The sequence below is a fragment of the Bos grunniens genome, chromosome X, assembly GCF_055505025.1.
Source record: "Bos grunniens cultivar Pamir isolate PY7600 chromosome X, Bosgru_T2T1.0, whole genome shotgun sequence".
In the NCBI taxonomy this organism is placed as follows: Eukaryota; Metazoa; Chordata; class Mammalia; order Artiodactyla; family Bovidae; genus Bos; species Bos grunniens.
The window spans coordinates 57,826,230-57,844,683 of NC_141194.1; the positions used below are offsets into that span (position 1 = coordinate 57,826,230).

General features: G+C 44.4%; 1 protein-coding gene across 1 annotated transcript; it reads left to right on the forward strand.

Annotated features, from left to right (window-relative positions):
- The first annotated feature begins 7,761 nt into the window (after positions 1 to 7,761).
- LOC147340498 (germ cell-less protein-like 1) lies at positions 7,762 to 9,824 on the forward strand. The gene has a single exon (XM_086387598.1). The coding sequence runs from the start codon at positions 7,891 to 7,893 to the stop codon at positions 9,394 to 9,396; it is 1,506 nt and encodes a 501-aa protein (XP_086243724.1). The 5' UTR covers positions 7,762 to 7,890; the 3' UTR covers positions 9,397 to 9,824.
- Positions 9,825 to 18,454: the final 8,630 nt, after the last annotated feature.

Sequence of the window (18,454 nt, forward strand, 5' to 3'; positions counted from 1 at the left end):
ACGGGCTGTGCAATAGCATTTAAGACTCCAGACAGGATGCATTGGCCAACTGCAAAACAAGTAATCAAACGAAACACAATGATTATTAGTCCTTGAAACAGGACTTGAAGTCAAGGGCTTGGATTATAAAAACCAGGCAATGAATCCAGCTGGGTTCACCTTTGAGCACCACATGACTTTTGTTAGAATCAAAGACAAGTTTTGGACCACCCTTGCTAGTTATCATTTTCCCTAATGTGAGAATAGCAAGTCACAAAGCCTATATGAATAGGGAGTCAGTTATTCTTCGTGTGTGTGTGTGTGTGTGAGAGAGAGAGAGAGAGAGAGAGACGCTCAGTCATGTCTGACTCTTTGCAACCCCATGGACTATAGCCCAGGAGGCTCCTCTGTCCATGGTATTCTTCAGGCAAGAATACTGGAGTGGGTTGCCATTCCCTTCTCCAGGGGATCTTCCCGACCCAGGGACCGAACCCGGGTCTCCTGCATTGCAGGCAGATTCTTCACCATCTGAGCCACCAGAGAAGCCCTTCCTGGTGAGTTTTTAAAAGAAATTGGTTTGACTGTTACTGGATAATCCCCTCTCTCTAACCCCTCCCCCCTCCCCCACCCGTTTCTGGGAAACAAGATCTGCTGGAATGTGTAGTTTAACATATCACGGAGTCTCAACAATTATCCTGAACACACAAGATAAGTTAGCGTATGCCATATGGGTGTTATATAAGATGTTACATAACAAATAGTACCTCATTGTGGCATGGCCTCTATCAGGAGAATAAGCATCATTTGTTACAACTAGACACAGCCGATTTTGTGTTCCCCAAGGTAAGTGATGTACTTAGCAGAACTTCCCTCGTGTGGCTCAGCTGGTAAAGAATCCACGTGCGGTGGAGGAGACCTGGGTTCGATCCCTGGGTTGGGAAGATCCCCTGGAGAAGGGAAAGGCTACCCAGTCCAGTATTCCGACCTGGAGAATTCCACGGACTGTATAGTCCATGGGGTCGCAAACAGTCGAACACGACTGAGTGACTTTCACTTTCAACCAGTTTCACAAAGCAGGCTGACTATCATGAACAAATGGAATATCTTGAGCAAATTTGACTCTCAGGGTCAGGGTGGCTCCAATAATGGAGCCTACTCTTGATTGAGTGGGACTCACCGACAGGGCGCAGGAATGGCCGAGAGGAGCTACCCCGCGTCTCAGGTAAGGGGCGGTGGCCGGGAGGAGCAATCCCAAGCCCGAGGCCAGGGGCGGCGGCCGGGAGGACCGACCCCACATCCAAGGAGCCGTGGCTGCCTGGGCGCAGGAGGCCTAGAGGAGCTATCCCACGTTGAAGGTCATGAAGGGCGGCGGTGAGGAGATACCCCTCGTCCAAGGTAAGGAACGGCGGCTGGGCTTTGCTGGAGCAGCCGTGAAGAGATAACCCACGCCCAAGGTAAGAGAAGCCCAAGTAAGACGGTAGGTGGTGCAAGAGGGCATCAGAGGGCAGACGCACTGAAACTGTACTCACAGAAAACTAGTCAACCTAATCACACTAGGACAACAGCCTTGTCTAACTCAATGAAACTAAGCCATGCCCATGGGACAACCCAAGACGGGTGGGTCATGGTGGAGAGGTCTGACAGAATGTGGTCCACTGGAGAAGGGAATGGCAAACCACTTCAGTATTCTTGCCTTGACAACCCCATGAGCAGTATGAAAAGGCAAAAGGAGAGGATACTGAAAGAGGAACTCCCCAGGTCAGTAGGTGCCCAATATGCTACTGGAGATCAGTGGAGAAATAACTCCAGAAAGAATGAAGGAATGGAGCCAAAGCAAAAACAATACCCAGCTGTGGATGTGACTGGTGATAGAAGCAAGGTCCGATGCTGTAAAGAGCAATATTGCATAGGAACCTGGAATGTCAGGTCCGTGAATCAAGGCAAATTGGACGTAGTCAAACAAGAGATGGCAAGAGTGAATGTCGACATTCTTGGAATCAGCGAACTCAAATGGACTGGAATGGGTGAATTTAACTCAGGTGACCATTATATCTACTACTGTGGGCAGGAATCCCTCAGAAGAAATGGAGTAGCCGTCATGGTCAACAAAAGAGTCTGAAATGCAGTACTTGGATGCAATCTCAAAAATGACAGAATGATCTCTGTTCGTTTCCAAGGCAAACCATTCAATATCTCAGTAATCCAAGTCTATGGCCCAACCAGTAAGGCTGAAGAAGCTGAAGTTGAACGGTTCTATGAAGACCTACCAGGCCTTTTAGAACTAACACCCAAAAAAGATGTCCTTTTCATTATAGGGGACTGAATGCAAAAGTAGGAAATCAAGAAACACCTGGAGTAACAGGCAAATTTGGCCTTGGAATACGGAATGAAGCAGGACTAAGACTAATAGAGTTTTGCCAAGAAAATGCACTGGTCATAACAAATACCCTCTTCCAATAACACAAGAGAAGACTCTACACATGGACATCAACAGATGGTCCACACCAAAATCAGACTGATTATATTCTGTGCAGCCAAAGGTGGAGAAGCTCTACACAGTCAGCAAAAACAAGACCAGGAGCTGACTGTGGCTCAGATCATGAACTCCTTATTGCCAAAATCAGACTTTAATTGAAGAAAGTAGGGAAAACCTCTAGACCATTCAGGTATGACCTAAATCAAATCCCTTATGATTATACAGTGGAAGTGAGAAACAGATTTAAGGGCCTAGATCTGATAGATAAGAGTGCCTGATGAACTATGGAATGAGGTTCGTGACATTGTACGGGAGACAGGGATCAAACCATCCCCATGGAAAAGAAATGCACAAAAGCAAACTGGCTGTCTGGGGAGGCCTTACAAATAGCTGTGAAAAGAAGAGAAGGGAAAAGCAAAGGAGAAAAGGAAAGATATAAGCATCTGAATGCAGAGTTCCAAAGAATAGCAAGAAGAGATAAGAAAGCCTTCCTCAGCGATCAATGCAAAGAAATAGAGGAAAACAACAGAATGGGAAAGAGTAGAGATCTCTTCAAGAAAACAAGAGATACCAAGGGAACATTTCATGCAAAGATGGGCTCGAGAAAGGACAGAAATGGTATGGGCCTAACAGAAGCAGAAGATATTCAGGAGAGGTGGCAAGTATACACGGAAGAACTGTACAAAAAAGATCTTCACGAGCCAGATAATCACGATGGTGTGATCACTGACCTAGAGCCAGACATCCTGGAATGTGAAGCCAAGTGGGCCTTAGAAAGCATCACTACGAACAAAGCTAGTGGAGGTGATGGAACTCCAGTGGAGCTATCTCAAATCCTGAAAGATGATGCTGTGAAAGTGCTGGGCTCAATATGCCAGCAGATTTGGAAAACTCAGCAGTGGCCACAGGACTGGAAAAGGTCAGTTTTCATTCCAATCCCAAAGAAAGACAATGCCAAAGAATGCTCAAACTACCACACAAGTGCACTCATCTCACATGCTAGTAAAGTAATGCTCAACACTCTCCAAGCCAGGCTTCAGCAATACGTAAACCGTGAACTTCCAGATGTTCAAGCTGGTTTTAGAAAAGGCAGAGGAACCAGAGATCAAATTGCCAACATCCGCTGGATCATGGAAAAAGCAAGAGAGTTCCAGAAAAACATCTATTTCTGCTTTATTGACTATGCCAAAGCCTTTGACTGTGTGGATCACAATAAACTGTGGAAAATTCTGAAAGAGATGGGAATAGCAGACCACCTGACCTGCCTCTGGAGAAATCTGTATGCAGGTCAGGAAGCAACAGTTCGAACTGGACATGGAACAACAGACTGGTTCCAAAGATGAAAAGGAGTACGTCAAGGCTGTTTATTGCCACCCTGCTTATTTACCTTCTATGCAGAGTACATCATGAGAAACGCTGGACTGGAAGAACACAAGCTGGAATCAAGATTGCTGGGAGAAATATCAATAACCTCAGATATGTAGATGACACCACCCTTATGGCAGACAGTGAAGAGGAACTAAAAAGCCTCTTGATGAAAGAGAAAGTGGAGAGTGAAAAAGTTGGCTTAAAGCTCAACATTCAGAAAACAAAGATCATGGCGTCCGGTCCCATCGCTTCATGGGAAATCGATGGGGAAACAGTGGAACAGTGTCAGACTTTATCTTTTTGGGCTCGAAAATCACTGCAGATGGTGACTGAAGCCATGAAACTAAAAGACGCTTGCTCCTTGACAGGAAAGCTATGACCAACCTAGATAGCAGATTCAAAAGCAGAGACACTACTTTGCCAACAGAGGTTCGTCTAGTCAAGGCTATAGTTTTTCCTGTGGTCATGTATGGATGTGAGAGTTGGACTGTGAAGAAGGCTGAGTGCCGAAGAATTGATGCTTTTGAACTGTGGTGTTGGAGAAGCCTCTTGAGAGTCCCTTGGACTGCAAGGAGATCCAACCAGTCCATTCTGAAGGAGATCAGCCCTGGGATTTCTTTGGAAGGAATGATGCTAAAGCTGAAACTCCAGTACTTTGGCCACCTCATGCGAAGAGTTGACTCATTGGAAAAGACTCTGAGGCTGGGAGGGATTGGGGGCAGGAGGAGAAGGGGACGACAGAGGATGAGATGGCTGGATGGCATCACTGACTCGATGGACGTGAGTCTGGGTGAACTCCGGGAGTTGGTGATGGACAGGGAGGCCTGGCGTGCTGCGATTCGTGGGGTTGCAAAGAGTTGGACACGACTGAGCGATTGATCTGATCTGATCTGATCTGAAAGTCATTTAGCAAACGAAATCAGATGACATGGATATGTCACTGGGCTATACTTAATAGAAGTTCTTGATTGAAGTTCTTCCTGATGATTCTACTATTACTTCTAACGATATTGTTTTCTATACTGCCTGCTTCAAGAAGTGTTGTTCCTTACATTATCAAGTGTGTGACTGAGCCACTGATATAATGATGGTGTGCAGCTCCATATGAAATCCATAAGTATAATGGTGTGACTCTGTATATAAGAAGCAACAAGACAGAATATTTTCCTGGACCAAGAGACTAGTAAGACAGGTGTGGTCCAGAGACTTTTGTTACTCACAGGGCCTAGTCCAGTAATAACACACTGAGTGGCCTATCAGTGAGATCTTTGGCAGACCTGCGAATGAACCCTCCCAGCACCATGGAACAAGATGGTAATGAAATGCTCTGCAAACCATGGTCAAACTCATGGCCATAAAAGGGCCCTGCTCTGGCAACTGGCACTTGCTATCTGCCTCTACAAAGATTAACTCATGGACACTACAGCTGCTGACCTTCAACGTCCCCTGAAAGGAGTTCAGGGTGAAAATCAGAAATTAGGCACTCGCTCTGTGTTCTGGAAAAATGGACAAAACAGGCCTTTGGATAGTTAGAGATTTTCAGGTAAAGATTTTCTTGAGCCCAAATTCTTGCATCTTCTCATACCTAGAAAAGCACCTAAATTGTTAATGGGGACAACTATTTTGGCTTTTACAGTAATACCACAGTAAGAAGCCAAGGCCTACCTGGACAAACTTTGACAACTGGCTACCTCAAGCACCTGTCTACGCTGGGTTACAGACTCATTCACCAGAAAAGAAATTATAAGATTTATTTTGTCTGTTAAATTTCAGGTTTTCATTCTTTCAACTACTTCTAACTGGGTTTTTTATACCTACATTCAAAATGTATATGAATATGCCAGATGGCTCCATTCTTATAAATAGGGCAGCCCAAGTGTTGACTCTATCCAGACCAGGATCAAAGTTACTATCAAATGTAACCTGATTCTTGCAGGTTATTCTTGGACTGCTGATTACAGTAATTCATCTACTGATATTTGGTCTCTGCATTTTAATCTACTTATCTAGTTTGTTCTTTCTAAAGGATACAATGGCTTCCCAGACAAAGTAACAGTGATGCAGAGATTCTGGCCACTCTTCAAAATGGACTCCCCTGATGTTCCACCATGGTTACAGATACAATCTTGGTTTACAAGCTCTCCTTTGTGAAAAACTATCTTGACTACAATCATTGTAATCATTCTGTTTTTTGCTGTTTGCTCCTTACATATATAACTGTGTATTTACTACTTGGGGCCCTTGGATCAGAAACCCTAAGTAAAAGGGTAAGGAGAATATGTTGCTTCAACCATTTAGGGTCAGTGCCCCTCACCTGCAGGAAGCAGTTACTGACAGATTTCTCTGCCCCTTTCCCCTCAGCAACAATATTCTCCTAAAATAAAAAGGGGGAAATGAGAGAGTTAACTTAGGCAGGTTGATAAGGAGTCAAAGCCTAAGGTCCCTTTAAGGAGGAGATAAACATTCTTTCTTTTTCACATTCTTTGCTATAGATATGTAGGCCTCGTAGGCAGCAGTATCTCTTATTCAAGGACATGTCTTTTTTTTTTTTTTTTTTAAGCTTTGGATATATGTTATGGGAGAAGGTCTGGGTAAAAACTTCCACAGCTGTAGCTCTGGGTTAACCTGTTCCTTCTGGCTAATCTCGTGCTGATGTCATCCCAGGAGGTATGTTACAGGAAAGGGTCTGGAAAAATTCTCGAAGTCTTGAGGTATCTTTTATCTAGTCTCAGCAGCTAGTTGAGAAGTGTATAACGCCTTGCTTAAAGTAGTGAGGTGGGTTCTCTCCTGCTCCCTTCTGACGTCTATGTCTGAAGCTTTTTCTGTCACTTTCACTTTAGATAAAATCTACACAATGCTCCAAGTGACTGAGACTGTCTTTGGTCCCGAGTTAAATCTTCTCCTTCGGAGACCATGAATCTGGCGGCACTGTTCACCTTCACCATAAGCTGTCACAACTCTAGAGTCAGTATTCATGTTTGTCTCATGCCAAGCACCACTCAACCTGAAGCATTATATAGACCTTCTTATCAACTTTCTATAGCCATCTAATAGAGAATATTTAAAATGAGATTTAAGGTTATCCTGTCCTATTCAAAGTGTGTAAACATTCTACTCACATGATTTGAATAGGGCAGAATCTTTGCGACCCCATGGACACTAGTTTGCAAGTCTCTGCTAGTCATGGAATTTTTCAGGCATGAATACTGGAGTGGGTTGTCGTTTCCTCCTCGAGGAAGTCTTCCCAACCCATGCCTCATGCGTCTCCTGCATTGGCAGGTGGATTGTTTACCACTGGGAATGTTTGGGAAGCCCCAAACATTCTACTCAGGCAAGGTCAAATGACCTGAGAGACTTACCGTTTTCAAAGTTTTTTCCCTTGCATTGTACTTTCCTTGTCATGGAAAGGTCCACACTCTCTCTACACCGTATACTTTGTTTAGCATATAACACTTGTCAGTATTTAATATTATTAATTTCCTCAAAAATCAAACTCCATCTCATTCATTCCTCATTTCTTTCAGTGTTTAAGTTTGTTACATGCTTAGCTGGTGTCTAAAATAGAGACAAAAGCAAAGACTGGGCACACATTGCCACTTTTATCACAGAAAATGTTTTGACAGCCGCAAATGATGGGATAACCTAAGAAAATAATTACAGAAATTAAGGTGCATAGAGCACAGAGCTGGAACCAAGACGTAATTATCCAAAAACAGGAGTGATCAGTAATTATTTCAAATGGGGAAGAGGAAATGATGTTCTTAAGATTCATGGGGAAAATTCATACACAAAGTCCTCTGTTCCACCATTATCCTACGAAGGGAGCCGCAGAGAAATCATCCCTGGAGGGAAAGATACACAGAGTGGAATTCCTGGTACAGAGTGCACTTATCCTGTGATGGGGAGTGGGAGGGGTAGGGGAAAGCCTCGTGGGTGTGGCTTTGCCTGGCGTCCAAGATGACGTCACAAACATCAGCCGTATCCAACGACACCGTGGGCTGAGCTAGTGCCAGTGGCGGCTGCGTCTGGTGAGGAAGCTTGCCCTCTGTACCCCTGAGGTAAAAGCCATGGGAGCAGTAAACAGTCAGATGCCCTCGAACAGAGTGGGGCATGCCCCAGAGGAGCCAGGTGCCCCTGAGGGGGAGGAGGAGGCCGAGGAGGTAGCAGTGGCAGTGATAGAGGAAGGGGAGGAGAGCGAAGAGGCCAGACCCACCACCAGCCAAGGGCGCCACAAGCGGAAGACAGGCCCAGAAGGGCAGCTCACAAAAGCGCCTCACAGGAAGCGAGCAAAAGACAGTTTAGAGTCCGTTTATAAGACACTTTTTCTGAGAGGAGAAGGGAGTGACGTGCAGATCCGTGCCCTGGGGAAGGAGTGGAACTTGCACAAGGTCTACTTGTGCCGGTCAGGATACTTTGCTAGCATGTTCAGTGGTGCGTGGCGTGAGACAACCATGGATACTGTAGAGTTGCAGATGCCTGACGAGAACATTGATTGTGAGGCACTGCACGAGGCTTTAGGTTCCCTGTACCGAAACTCTGTGCTCATCCCACCCGGTCGAGTGGTCCCCATGCTGGCCACAGCCAGCATGCTGCAGCTGGACAAGCTGATTCAGCAGTGCGGAGAGATAATGAAGGAGACGGTCAGTGATCAGACCGTGTGCAGCTACTACTGCTCTGCTGAGAGCTACGGACTCCAGAACATCAGGGCCATGTGTCTTCAGTGGCTGCTGGACAACCTGATGACCCAGCATAGTGAGGAGTTATTGAGAGAAGTTAGCCTGGATCTCATGAAAGAGGTCATTGCCTCTTCAGAGCTCTTCGTGATGGAGGTAGAGATGGATGTGTACACGACGCTGAAAAAGTGGGTGTTCCTGCAGCTGCAGCCGACATGGAGAGGCCCCCGCAGAGACCTGCTGCCTGACGCCGACTCGTGGTTTGCCAGGTCCAGGCAGGAGTCAGAGGGCACCCCTTTCCTGGAGACCGAGCAGGGCAGAGCCTTCGTGCCAGCGTTCCAGCAGCTGCGGCTTGCCTACATGATCTGCGACCTGCCGTCAGCACGCATCATCGACCAGGATGCACTGATCCCTGCCACGTGGCTGACCCCAGTGTACAAAGAGCAGTGGCTTGCCCTCCTCCGGGCTGAGCAGACCAGAGACCTCGGGCCCGTGGATGTCTTCGTGTCCGACCTCCAGAGGACCAGCATGCGGTGCGGGGGCCAGCTCCTCAGGGATAAGCAGTGCAGCTGGCGGTGGGCAGGCTTCAACGTCGGCTGGGACTTGGTGGTGTGCTATGCCAACCGGCGCATCATTTTCAAGCGCAGCGCGCTGAACAAGTCCTGCGGTCTCGGGGTCAGCTTACTCTGGCAGAGAAAGGTCGCGTTCCGCTTGCGCCTGGCCTCCTTGGACAGGGCTGGAAGAGCCATTTTCCGGAAGGAGACAGAACTCCAGGTGCTTTCCCTGGGAAAGGATGAAGAGCTAGAGGTGGTGAATCTGGAGAACGAAGATGTGGTTTTCCCCATATATGTGACCTGTAATTTCCTGTACCTCCCCAGAGAGGGGCGTTTTCCTGAGTGAGGACTCCTGAAAACAAAATCTCAGAGAGGTGAGCAGCTCTTTTCCTGGGGTCAGGGACGACCAGCTTTGTCCAGATGCCAGCTCCTTCTGCGGGACCAACCGGACTTGCCCACCTCTGGTGGCCCACCTCTGTCAGAGTCTTTGTTGAACTGTAGCTCATAATACTTGAGATTGTTTACCTGAGCCTATGAAGAGGAGAAATTTTAAAGCCCTGCTCCCCCAACACCTTTAGACCTCATTTGTGCTGTTAAAGTGGCAACCTGTCCTCCTGGTTTACCATCCATCAATGCCCCCTCCCATCATTTCTGCAAAGTCAAAGACCAGTTGACTTTAGAGAGAACCTGTGAACCTACCTACTCTACTACTGTTGGGGAAACTCTTTTAAAATATGCATTTCCTTTAGCTTGATTAAAGGAATGTTAAAGAAACCGTTTGGTTTCTCTTTCAGTTCGCGTGTTTAGAGCCACTCTGCCCCACTCATTACCACTACTACCGCTAGCTTCCTTTGGATTGCTTCCCTTTCCCCATTCCCTGCCACTGAGCGTGTAGTACTTGGTTCCCATGATCTCTCACTCTGTGAACGCACCCAGGCTACACTGATGATCTTCTCTTTATTGGTTGTTCCTCAACATTCTTAGGTTAGTTGACTTCATATCGTATCTTGATGTTACTTTGGCTTTATTTTGACTTTCCTAGCATTTTAACCCTAGAAAGACGCCTCAAATCTTATACAACCCTATATTGGGGGTGGAGTGGAAGGCGGCAGATTGATGCTATGAGGACATCTCGGTACTAGACAGACTTTTTCTGTGGCATACAGCCATGAATTATTTATGCACCAGAATGCACTCTCTAAGCACGCTGATGGCCTTTGCCCTTCAGAAACATTTGACGTTGGAATTGTACGTGGAAAGACTCTTTCCCGCTTAAAAACAGGTCTGGTAACCTCTGGAAAGGAACGCTTTTGAATTATAATGGGAATTATTTGGCATCTGGAAGTGGCATCATGAGAAGTCCACACTAGTAATCAAAAGGGTAAGATAAAAAGTGTTTTTGTCACAAAAGGAGAAGCACACTAGTCACGATTTGAATTTGTTAGTTTCTGATTACTGTTAACTTACAAATTGTCACCATCCCATTCCCTCCATTGAGTCATTTTGAGGTCAAAGAATGGAAAACTCTATTTAAGAATCCATATAAATAATAAATACATGCTTGGAAAGAGTGTGATAAATTAATACAAGATGAACAAATTAAAAAAATAGTATACTCTATTGGTGTTTGGCAGATTCATGTTGATGTATGGCAAAACCAATACAATATTGTAAAGTAATTAGCCTCCAATTAAAATAAATAAATGTACATTTAAATTAAAAAAAAAAAAAACAACAGTCACCAGATTTAAGGCTTTACTTAGTTGAAATCAGAATTTTCCTTACTGGTGATTTATGTTTCTCTTCCCAATTAGATTTTATCCATTGTCATTCAGTGAACAAATTACTTTTGACTTTATCCATTCATTCATTCCTTTTACTCTTTAAGGAGATTTGAAAGGCTTCCTTATCCCAAACCCACATACTAGTATTAGAGTAATATTTACGTGACAGTTACTTATATGAAATGGTTCAACCAGGAAGCTGCTGTTGCATCCTTCGATGTTTGCCCTTAATTTTGCAGCCCCCTACCCTTTCTCGTGTTCCCTTATATTCCATATACCTAACCAACTACAAACAATAGACTTCATTTTATTTGTGTTTAAAAATAACTGGGGAGAAGAGTAAGTCATGATTCAGTTGAAACGTAAAAATTATTGTTATTTTTTTTTTTCGGTAAGAATTTCACTTTCTTTATATAAACTCTCTAAGCAATTTGAAATCACTTTTTCTTGAGCTGAATGCCAAGATGCCATTTCATCTAAACAGAGGTATCGTCAGTTGGGAAATTCAGAGACTACTTAGCTACAAGTGTACCTTGACTGAAAGATCTGCTTTTGTTTTCCTACCCAACGAGCTTTAAATCCTTAAATTGCTTGTTGCCGCTTACAATAGAAAGATGTTCAATAATGTACAAAGAGTGACAGCTGAAATACACTCATTTAAACATTTAAACTCTCACAAACCCTGACTGTTGCCATTTGCCAGTTTGGGCAATTTATCCAATACCTGTCTCTATTTTTTCTCTTTTTTTTTTTCTTTTCTTTTTGACTGCTCAGGATGAGGAAGAAACCTTTTCCCATGTTGATACTCATTTTGTTAGCCTCTTCGTAAGGCATGGGGAAATGGGGAGGCAGGGCGAAGTACAGTCATGGTAACGCTATAGGAAACCATCAAGCTAAATAACAGCAAAGTAAACGCCACACTAAAGGAGATGTACCCCTATGGGATACCACGTGGTCCTTGACAATGATGAGGATTTATCCCTGTCTCTGTTTTTCCCTCTCTGTATGTCTGCCGCTCTCTCTGTCATCCCCTATCTCTGTCTCCATGATGTCTGTCTGCATCCCTGTCTAATTTCTATCTACCTCTGTCTTTGTCTTCCTCAGTCTCTGTCTCAGACTGCCTATCTTCGTCACTCTCTGTCTCTGTCTTACTGTCCGTATCTTTCTGTTTCTCTCTGTTTCTGACAATCTGTTTGTGTCTGGGTCTCTATGTTTCTGTCTCTGTCTCTGTATTTCTCCAGTGCTTCTGTATCCGTCTGTATCTGCATCTCTCTGTGTCTCTTTCTCCATCCGTCTGTCTTTGTCTTTCCCTTTCTGTCCCGATCTGTCTCTGTCTTTCTCCCCACCCCCAACCTTGTTTCTCTCTGACTCTCTCTCTCCCCATCACTATCTCTATGTCTGTTGGCTCTCTTTCAGTGTGCGTCTGTCTTTCTCTGTCTCTCGGTCTGTCTGTCTCTGTCTTTCTATCTGTGTCAATCAGCCTCTGCCTGTCTCCCTGTCTCTGTCTGCAACCATCATTCTTTGCCTTAGTTTGAATGGGTGTCTGTTTGTCCCTGTCTGTGCCTGGCTTCCTCTGCCTCCCTGTCTCTGTCTCCATCTATTTCTACCTGTCTCTGTCTGCCCCTTTCTGTGTATGCCTTTCTACCTGTCTCTTTTGGGGGAGGAGGTACAATTTCTGAGTCTGTCCATCTGTTGGGCTTTCTCAGCCTGCCTGACCAGCTATCTCTGTTTTTCTGTCAGGCTGTCCTGTCTCTGGCTGTTTCTACATCTGGTTCTGTTGCATCTTTTGATAGTCCATCTCTGCTTCTGCCTGTCTTAAGGAGACAGGAATGAAATGTTATTACAATTCGGTAGACAAACCCTCTTCTGTCATCTTCCCTTCCAGTGGTGTCCTAGAGATAGATGCTGTAAGAAGATAAAGCTTAGCATTCGTGTTCAAAGACACAAGAGACTTAAATAAACAATGACTTATGAAGGAGAAAGCAGTGCCCCAGGGATGGAAGTGGGATGGACACAGACAGCAGACCAGTGTAAATTATGCTACTGTGGAAAGGGTCTATATATAAACAGCACAAAGATGACACTGAAATTTCGATGAAAGATAAATCATGTGCTGGAAAAAGAAAACCATCTTTTTAAGAGGAAAATAAAAAGAAGAGGGAGTGTCCAGCCACAAGGTCTACAGGAAGGTACTTGCCAAGTCTCAGCCACAGAATTTGGACATGAAACTGCCTGGTGAGAGTTAAAATAGCAAAATTCACCTATTTTATATAAGCACATCACATCAGTTTAATCATGCGATTAAACTTAAACTTTTGAATTGGGGTCAGCAAACACACACACACACGCACACGCACACACACACACACGGAAATAAGTGGATTGAAGCAGAATCCAAGGTTTTTATGTCATCACCTGTTCAGCTAGTAACATGACTTCTAAGACATTCATACACACACACACACATTTATATTTTATGAGCCCTCATGAGGTTCCACCCTTTCCTTGTCCACTCAGCTACCTGGGCCTTGATGCCCTTCCCTTTATTCAAGATAAATCTCTTGAAAGGGGTGTGTCATCTGCCCCCTGTTCTAAGGTTTACTTGCTTGACTCCAGGCACCATCTATATGTCATAGACTCTCAAATTCATAGCCCATGCACAGACCTCTTCTTTGAATCCAGACCTATAGCCAGCAGTCTGCCCCACCACTTGGAAATCTCAAAGGTGGTGCGATCTACAAAGGAACAAAATAGAACGTATAGTCCAGGCAACCAATTTTAATCTAAATGTAGATTCCTTCCTCATTTGAGTAAATAAATAGAAAGACACTGATGCTGGTAAGGAGAAAATAACCAGGATGTTAGCTGAAACTTATACTTCTTCAAGTGCTTGTGTTTCAGAAGTAAAATTTGTCTATTCATGACATTCTAAAGAAAGGTGGCAATTTTTTTTTTCTAGTAGTAAGAGAATTGAAATTTACCTCATTTATTTAGACAATAGCCAATTGATATATGAACAGTCTTCGGGAATGATTTGTTCTAACAGTGCAGATGAAAGTTTGGTTTAGTCTGTGAACACGTTTTCATAGCATGTCAGTTGCTATGATTAGATTCTGAGATCAGACACCAAAGGATAAATTTCACTCCACATTGTAGCAAACTTCAACTATCAAACTTGGTTTAAAGACTAGCAGGGTAATAAGATGCAGTGGAAGGAACAAAAACTATCTGGGCAGATTCGAGGTAAGATTTGAATACCCAAAAGATCCTTAATTCTCTGAGCAGTATTCATCACATAAACACACTGCATTACATTGGTGATGTCTGTCAATTATTTTAAAAAATAAAAATAGTACATGGTGATGGCAAAAATAGGAATCTACAAGCAGCTGATGGTTTTGATTAGCGTGTTTGCTGTGCATGGGATTTTATGAAGAGTGGTGACTCTAAGTGAATTAAAATCATCCAAGCGGTCACGAAGAGCATGTTTTGGGTGAAGGCAAGTGGCTGAGTATGGTCCACCACAGGTGAGGAGACTTGCTGTAGAGGTATATTCTTAAAGATGGTAGCCCCTAGTCGTATGTGATTATTTAAATTGATTAAAATTAAATAAAATGGAAAATTCAGTCTCTCAGTCTCACTCGCAGCATTTGAAGTGCTCGATGGCTACATGTAAACCCGTGGCTACTATACTGTGCGCAGCGCAGATATGGAACATCTCTATCAGCGCAGAGAATTCTGTGAGATAGTGCTGTTCTATAATCAGTCATTCCAAGTAAAATTTACATTTCTTTCTGCTTCTGAATACATAGGTCGCCTGGATAACCTATGTGGGGGTGGGTGATGTTTGTGGGGATGGGGAGGAGTTAGAAAAACGGACATACAGAATGGTCACATTTGGATTTACAGGGTCTCATCAGGGTCTTATTTGTCTCACTGTGCTTACTGAGATGTTATGGAGGCTGGGGACAGGGCTTGAGGAAGGTTGGCAGCCACCCAAAGGAACCGTTTGTTCTGGAACCCTGTGCTTTGGAATGTGAAGAATTTGGGTCTAATCTTCTGTGGCCCATACAGCATCTGACCTGGTGGTCAGGCCATCATCTCAAACTCATTGTCCAAAACTCAACCTTTGCTTTCTTTCTCCCATTCCACGATCATGAATATCTATTTTCAATATATTTTATGGTTGGTCTTTTACTGTTCATATTGTTAATATCTCCACCAGTATACTAGCCCTCTTCTCAGTCGCTAGGCCTTGAAATCGCTGGTTGAAAGGATACAAAATAAATGTCTTTGTAAACTGAAACTTACATTAGAAATAATAGCATGTGGGGTTATTGTAAATACATTTAGATACAAATACGTAAATACATAAATCAAATACATTTGAGTCTTCTGCTTTGCTTTGCCATCAGGTTTAACGTGATATGATATTTCGATGCCTCCCAGCTTAAGACCAGCAGGAACACATTTGTAGTTGAACAATTTGAGTTTATTATTCTTTGCAGTGAAGGAGAACATACACAGTGAAGGAACTGTGGGCCACACAAGTACGTGGGTGATAGAAAAGGGATGTTAAGAGATTTGGGCTTGGGACTTCCCTGCTGGTCCGGTGGATGAGCCTTTGCCTTCCAAAGTAGGTGGTGTGGGTTCGCTCCCTGGTTGGGGAAACTAAGGTCCCACATGTCTTGTGGCCAAAAACCAAAACATAAAAGAAAACAAACAAACAAACAAACAAAAAAAACAGAAGCAATATGGTAACAAATTGAATAAAGACTAAATAAAGGGACCACCTCAAAAAAAAATTAAAGAAAAAAAGAGGTGGGCTTGTTTTAGGTGATTTGGGTGAATTTTTAAAGAAGCAGAGCTCTGATCTGGATTGGATACTGTCAGAAAGACAGGGAATTCCTATGACAGTATCTTAATAAACCTTTTCTATAGAGAGAATAGATTAGAGTGAGGTTAAAGCTACAATTGCTGAAAACAAGCAAAGAAACAAAGCAAAGGGGAAAACAAAACCCCCAAACTAGCAGTCACTCATACTAGCTAGGAGAGGGATATACGGTGATTTGTACAGTGATTTTGCTTTTGTCTGTGCTAAGGAACAAAAAAATCATGAAGTGGCCTTTGTTTTGTCTCACTTTATCATGATCTCAGAGTGCCAAGATCTCATGATCTCACCTGAAGTTGGCATTCCCTGAGATTTTTTTCAATGTCTAATGGGAGAATAACATGTCCTAGCCTGGATGTCAAGAGATACTTTTTAGTACCCCCTTCTGGCCACAAGCCATTAACCCATGTTATCTAGATTATCAACATTGCTCTGATTTTGATGATCAGGAATTTGTTTAGAGAATGTAGTCTGTAGTAGGACATGGATTGGTCTCTCCTGCTCCTTTTGCAGTAGAATGCATCATTGAATACTCTGGTGTGACACGGGCTGTGCAATAGCATTTAAGACTCCAGACAGGATGCATTGGCCAACTGCAAAACAAGTAATCAAACGAAACACAATGATTATTAGTCCTTGAAACAGGACTTGAAGTCAAGGGCTTGGATTATAAAAACCAGGCAATGAATCCAGCTGGGTTCACCTTTGAGCACCACATGACTTTTGTTAGAATCAAAGACAAGTTTTGGACCACCCTTGCTAGTTATCATTTTCCCTAATGTGAGAATAGCAAGTCACAAAGCCTATATGAATAGGGAGTCAGTTATTCTTCGTGTGTGTGTGTGTGTGAGAGAGAGAGAGAGAGAGAGAGAGAGTCGCTCAGTCATGTCTGACTCTTTGCAACCCCATGGACTATAGCCCAGGAGGCTCCTCTGTCCATGGTATTCTTCAGGCAAGAATACTGGAGTGGGTTGCCATTCCCTTCTCCAGGGGATCTTCCCGACCCAGGGACCGAACCCGGGTCTCCTGCATTGCAGGCAGATTCTTTACCATCTGAGCCACCAGAGAAGCCCTTCCTGGTGAGTTTTTAAAAGAAATTGGTTTGACTGTTACTGGATAATCCCCTCTCTCTAACCCCTCCCCCCTCCCCCACCCGTTTCTGGGAAACAAGATCTGCTGGAATGTGTAGTTTAACATATCACGGAGTCTCAACAATTATCCTGAACACACAAGATAAGTTAGCGTATGCCATATGGGTGTTATATAAGATGTTACATAACAAATAGTACCTCATTGTGGCACGGCCTCTATCAGGAGAATAAGCATCATTTGTTACAACTAGACACAGCCGATTTTGTGTTCCCCAAGGTAAGTGATGTACTTAGCAGAACTTCCCTCGTGTGGCTCAGCTGGTAAAGAATCCACGTGCGGTGGAGGAGACCTGGGTTCGATCCCTGGGTTGGGAAGATCCCCTGGAGAAGGGAAAGGCTACCCAGTCCAGTATTCCGACCTGGAGAATTCCACGGACTGTATAGTCCATGGGGTCGCAAACAGTCGAACACGACTGAGTGACTTTCACTTTCAACCAGTTTCACAAAGCAGGCTGACTATCATGAACAAATGGAATATCTTGAGCAAATTTGACTCTCAGGGTCAGGGTGGCTCCAATAATGGAGCCTACTCTTGATTGAGTGGGACTCACCGACAGGGCGCAGGAATGGCCGAGAGGAGCTACCCCGCGTCTCAGGTAAGGGGCGGTGGCCGGGAGGAGCAATCCCAAGCCCGAGGCCAGGGGCGGCGGCCGGGAGGACCGACCCCACATCCAAGGAGCCGTGGCTGCCTGGGCGCAGGAGGCCTAGAGGAGCTATCCCACGTTGAAGGTCAGGAAGGGCGGCGGTGAGGAGATACCCCTCGTCCAAGGTAAGGAACGGCGGCTGGGCTTTGCTGGAGCAGCCGTGAAGAGATAACCCACGCCCAAGGTAAGAGAAGCCCAAGTAAGACGGTAGGTGGTGCAAGAGGGCATCAGAGGGCAGACGCACTGAAACTGTACTCACAGAAAACTAGTCAATCTAATCACACTAGGACAACAGCCTTGTCTAACTCAATGAAACTAAGCCATGCCCATGGGACAACCCAAGACGGGTGGGTCATGGTGGAGAGGTCTGACAGAATGTGGTCCACTGGAGAAGGGAATGGCAAACCACTTCAGTATTCTTGCCTTGACAACCCCATGAGCAGTATGAAAAGGCAAAAGGAGAGGATACTGAAAGAGGAACTCCCCAGGTCAGTAGGTGCCCAATATGCTACTGGAGATCAGTGGAGAAATAACTCCAGAAAGAATGAAGGAATGGAGCCAAAGCAAAAACAATACCCAGCTGTGGATGTGACTGGTGATAGAAGCAAGGTCCGATGCTGTAAAGAGCAATATTGCATAGGAACCTGGAATGTCAGGTCCGTGAATCAAGGCAAATTGGACGTAGTCAAACAAGAGATGGCAAGAGTGAATGTCGACATTCTTGGAATCAGCGAACTCAAATGGACTGGAATGGGTGAATTTAACTCAGGTGACCATTATATCTACTACTGTGGGCAGGAATCCCTCAGAAGAAATGGAGTAGCCGTCATGGTCAACAAAAGAGTCTGAAATGCAGTACTTGGATGCAATCTCAAAAATGACAGAATGATCTCTGTTCGTTTCCAAGGCAAACCATTCAATATCTCAGTAATCC

Coding starts and splice junctions, on each gene's coding strand:
- LOC147340498 (XM_086387598.1), top strand. CDS start 7,891: ATGGGAGCAGTAAACAGTCAGATGCCCTCGAACAGAGTGGGGCATGCC.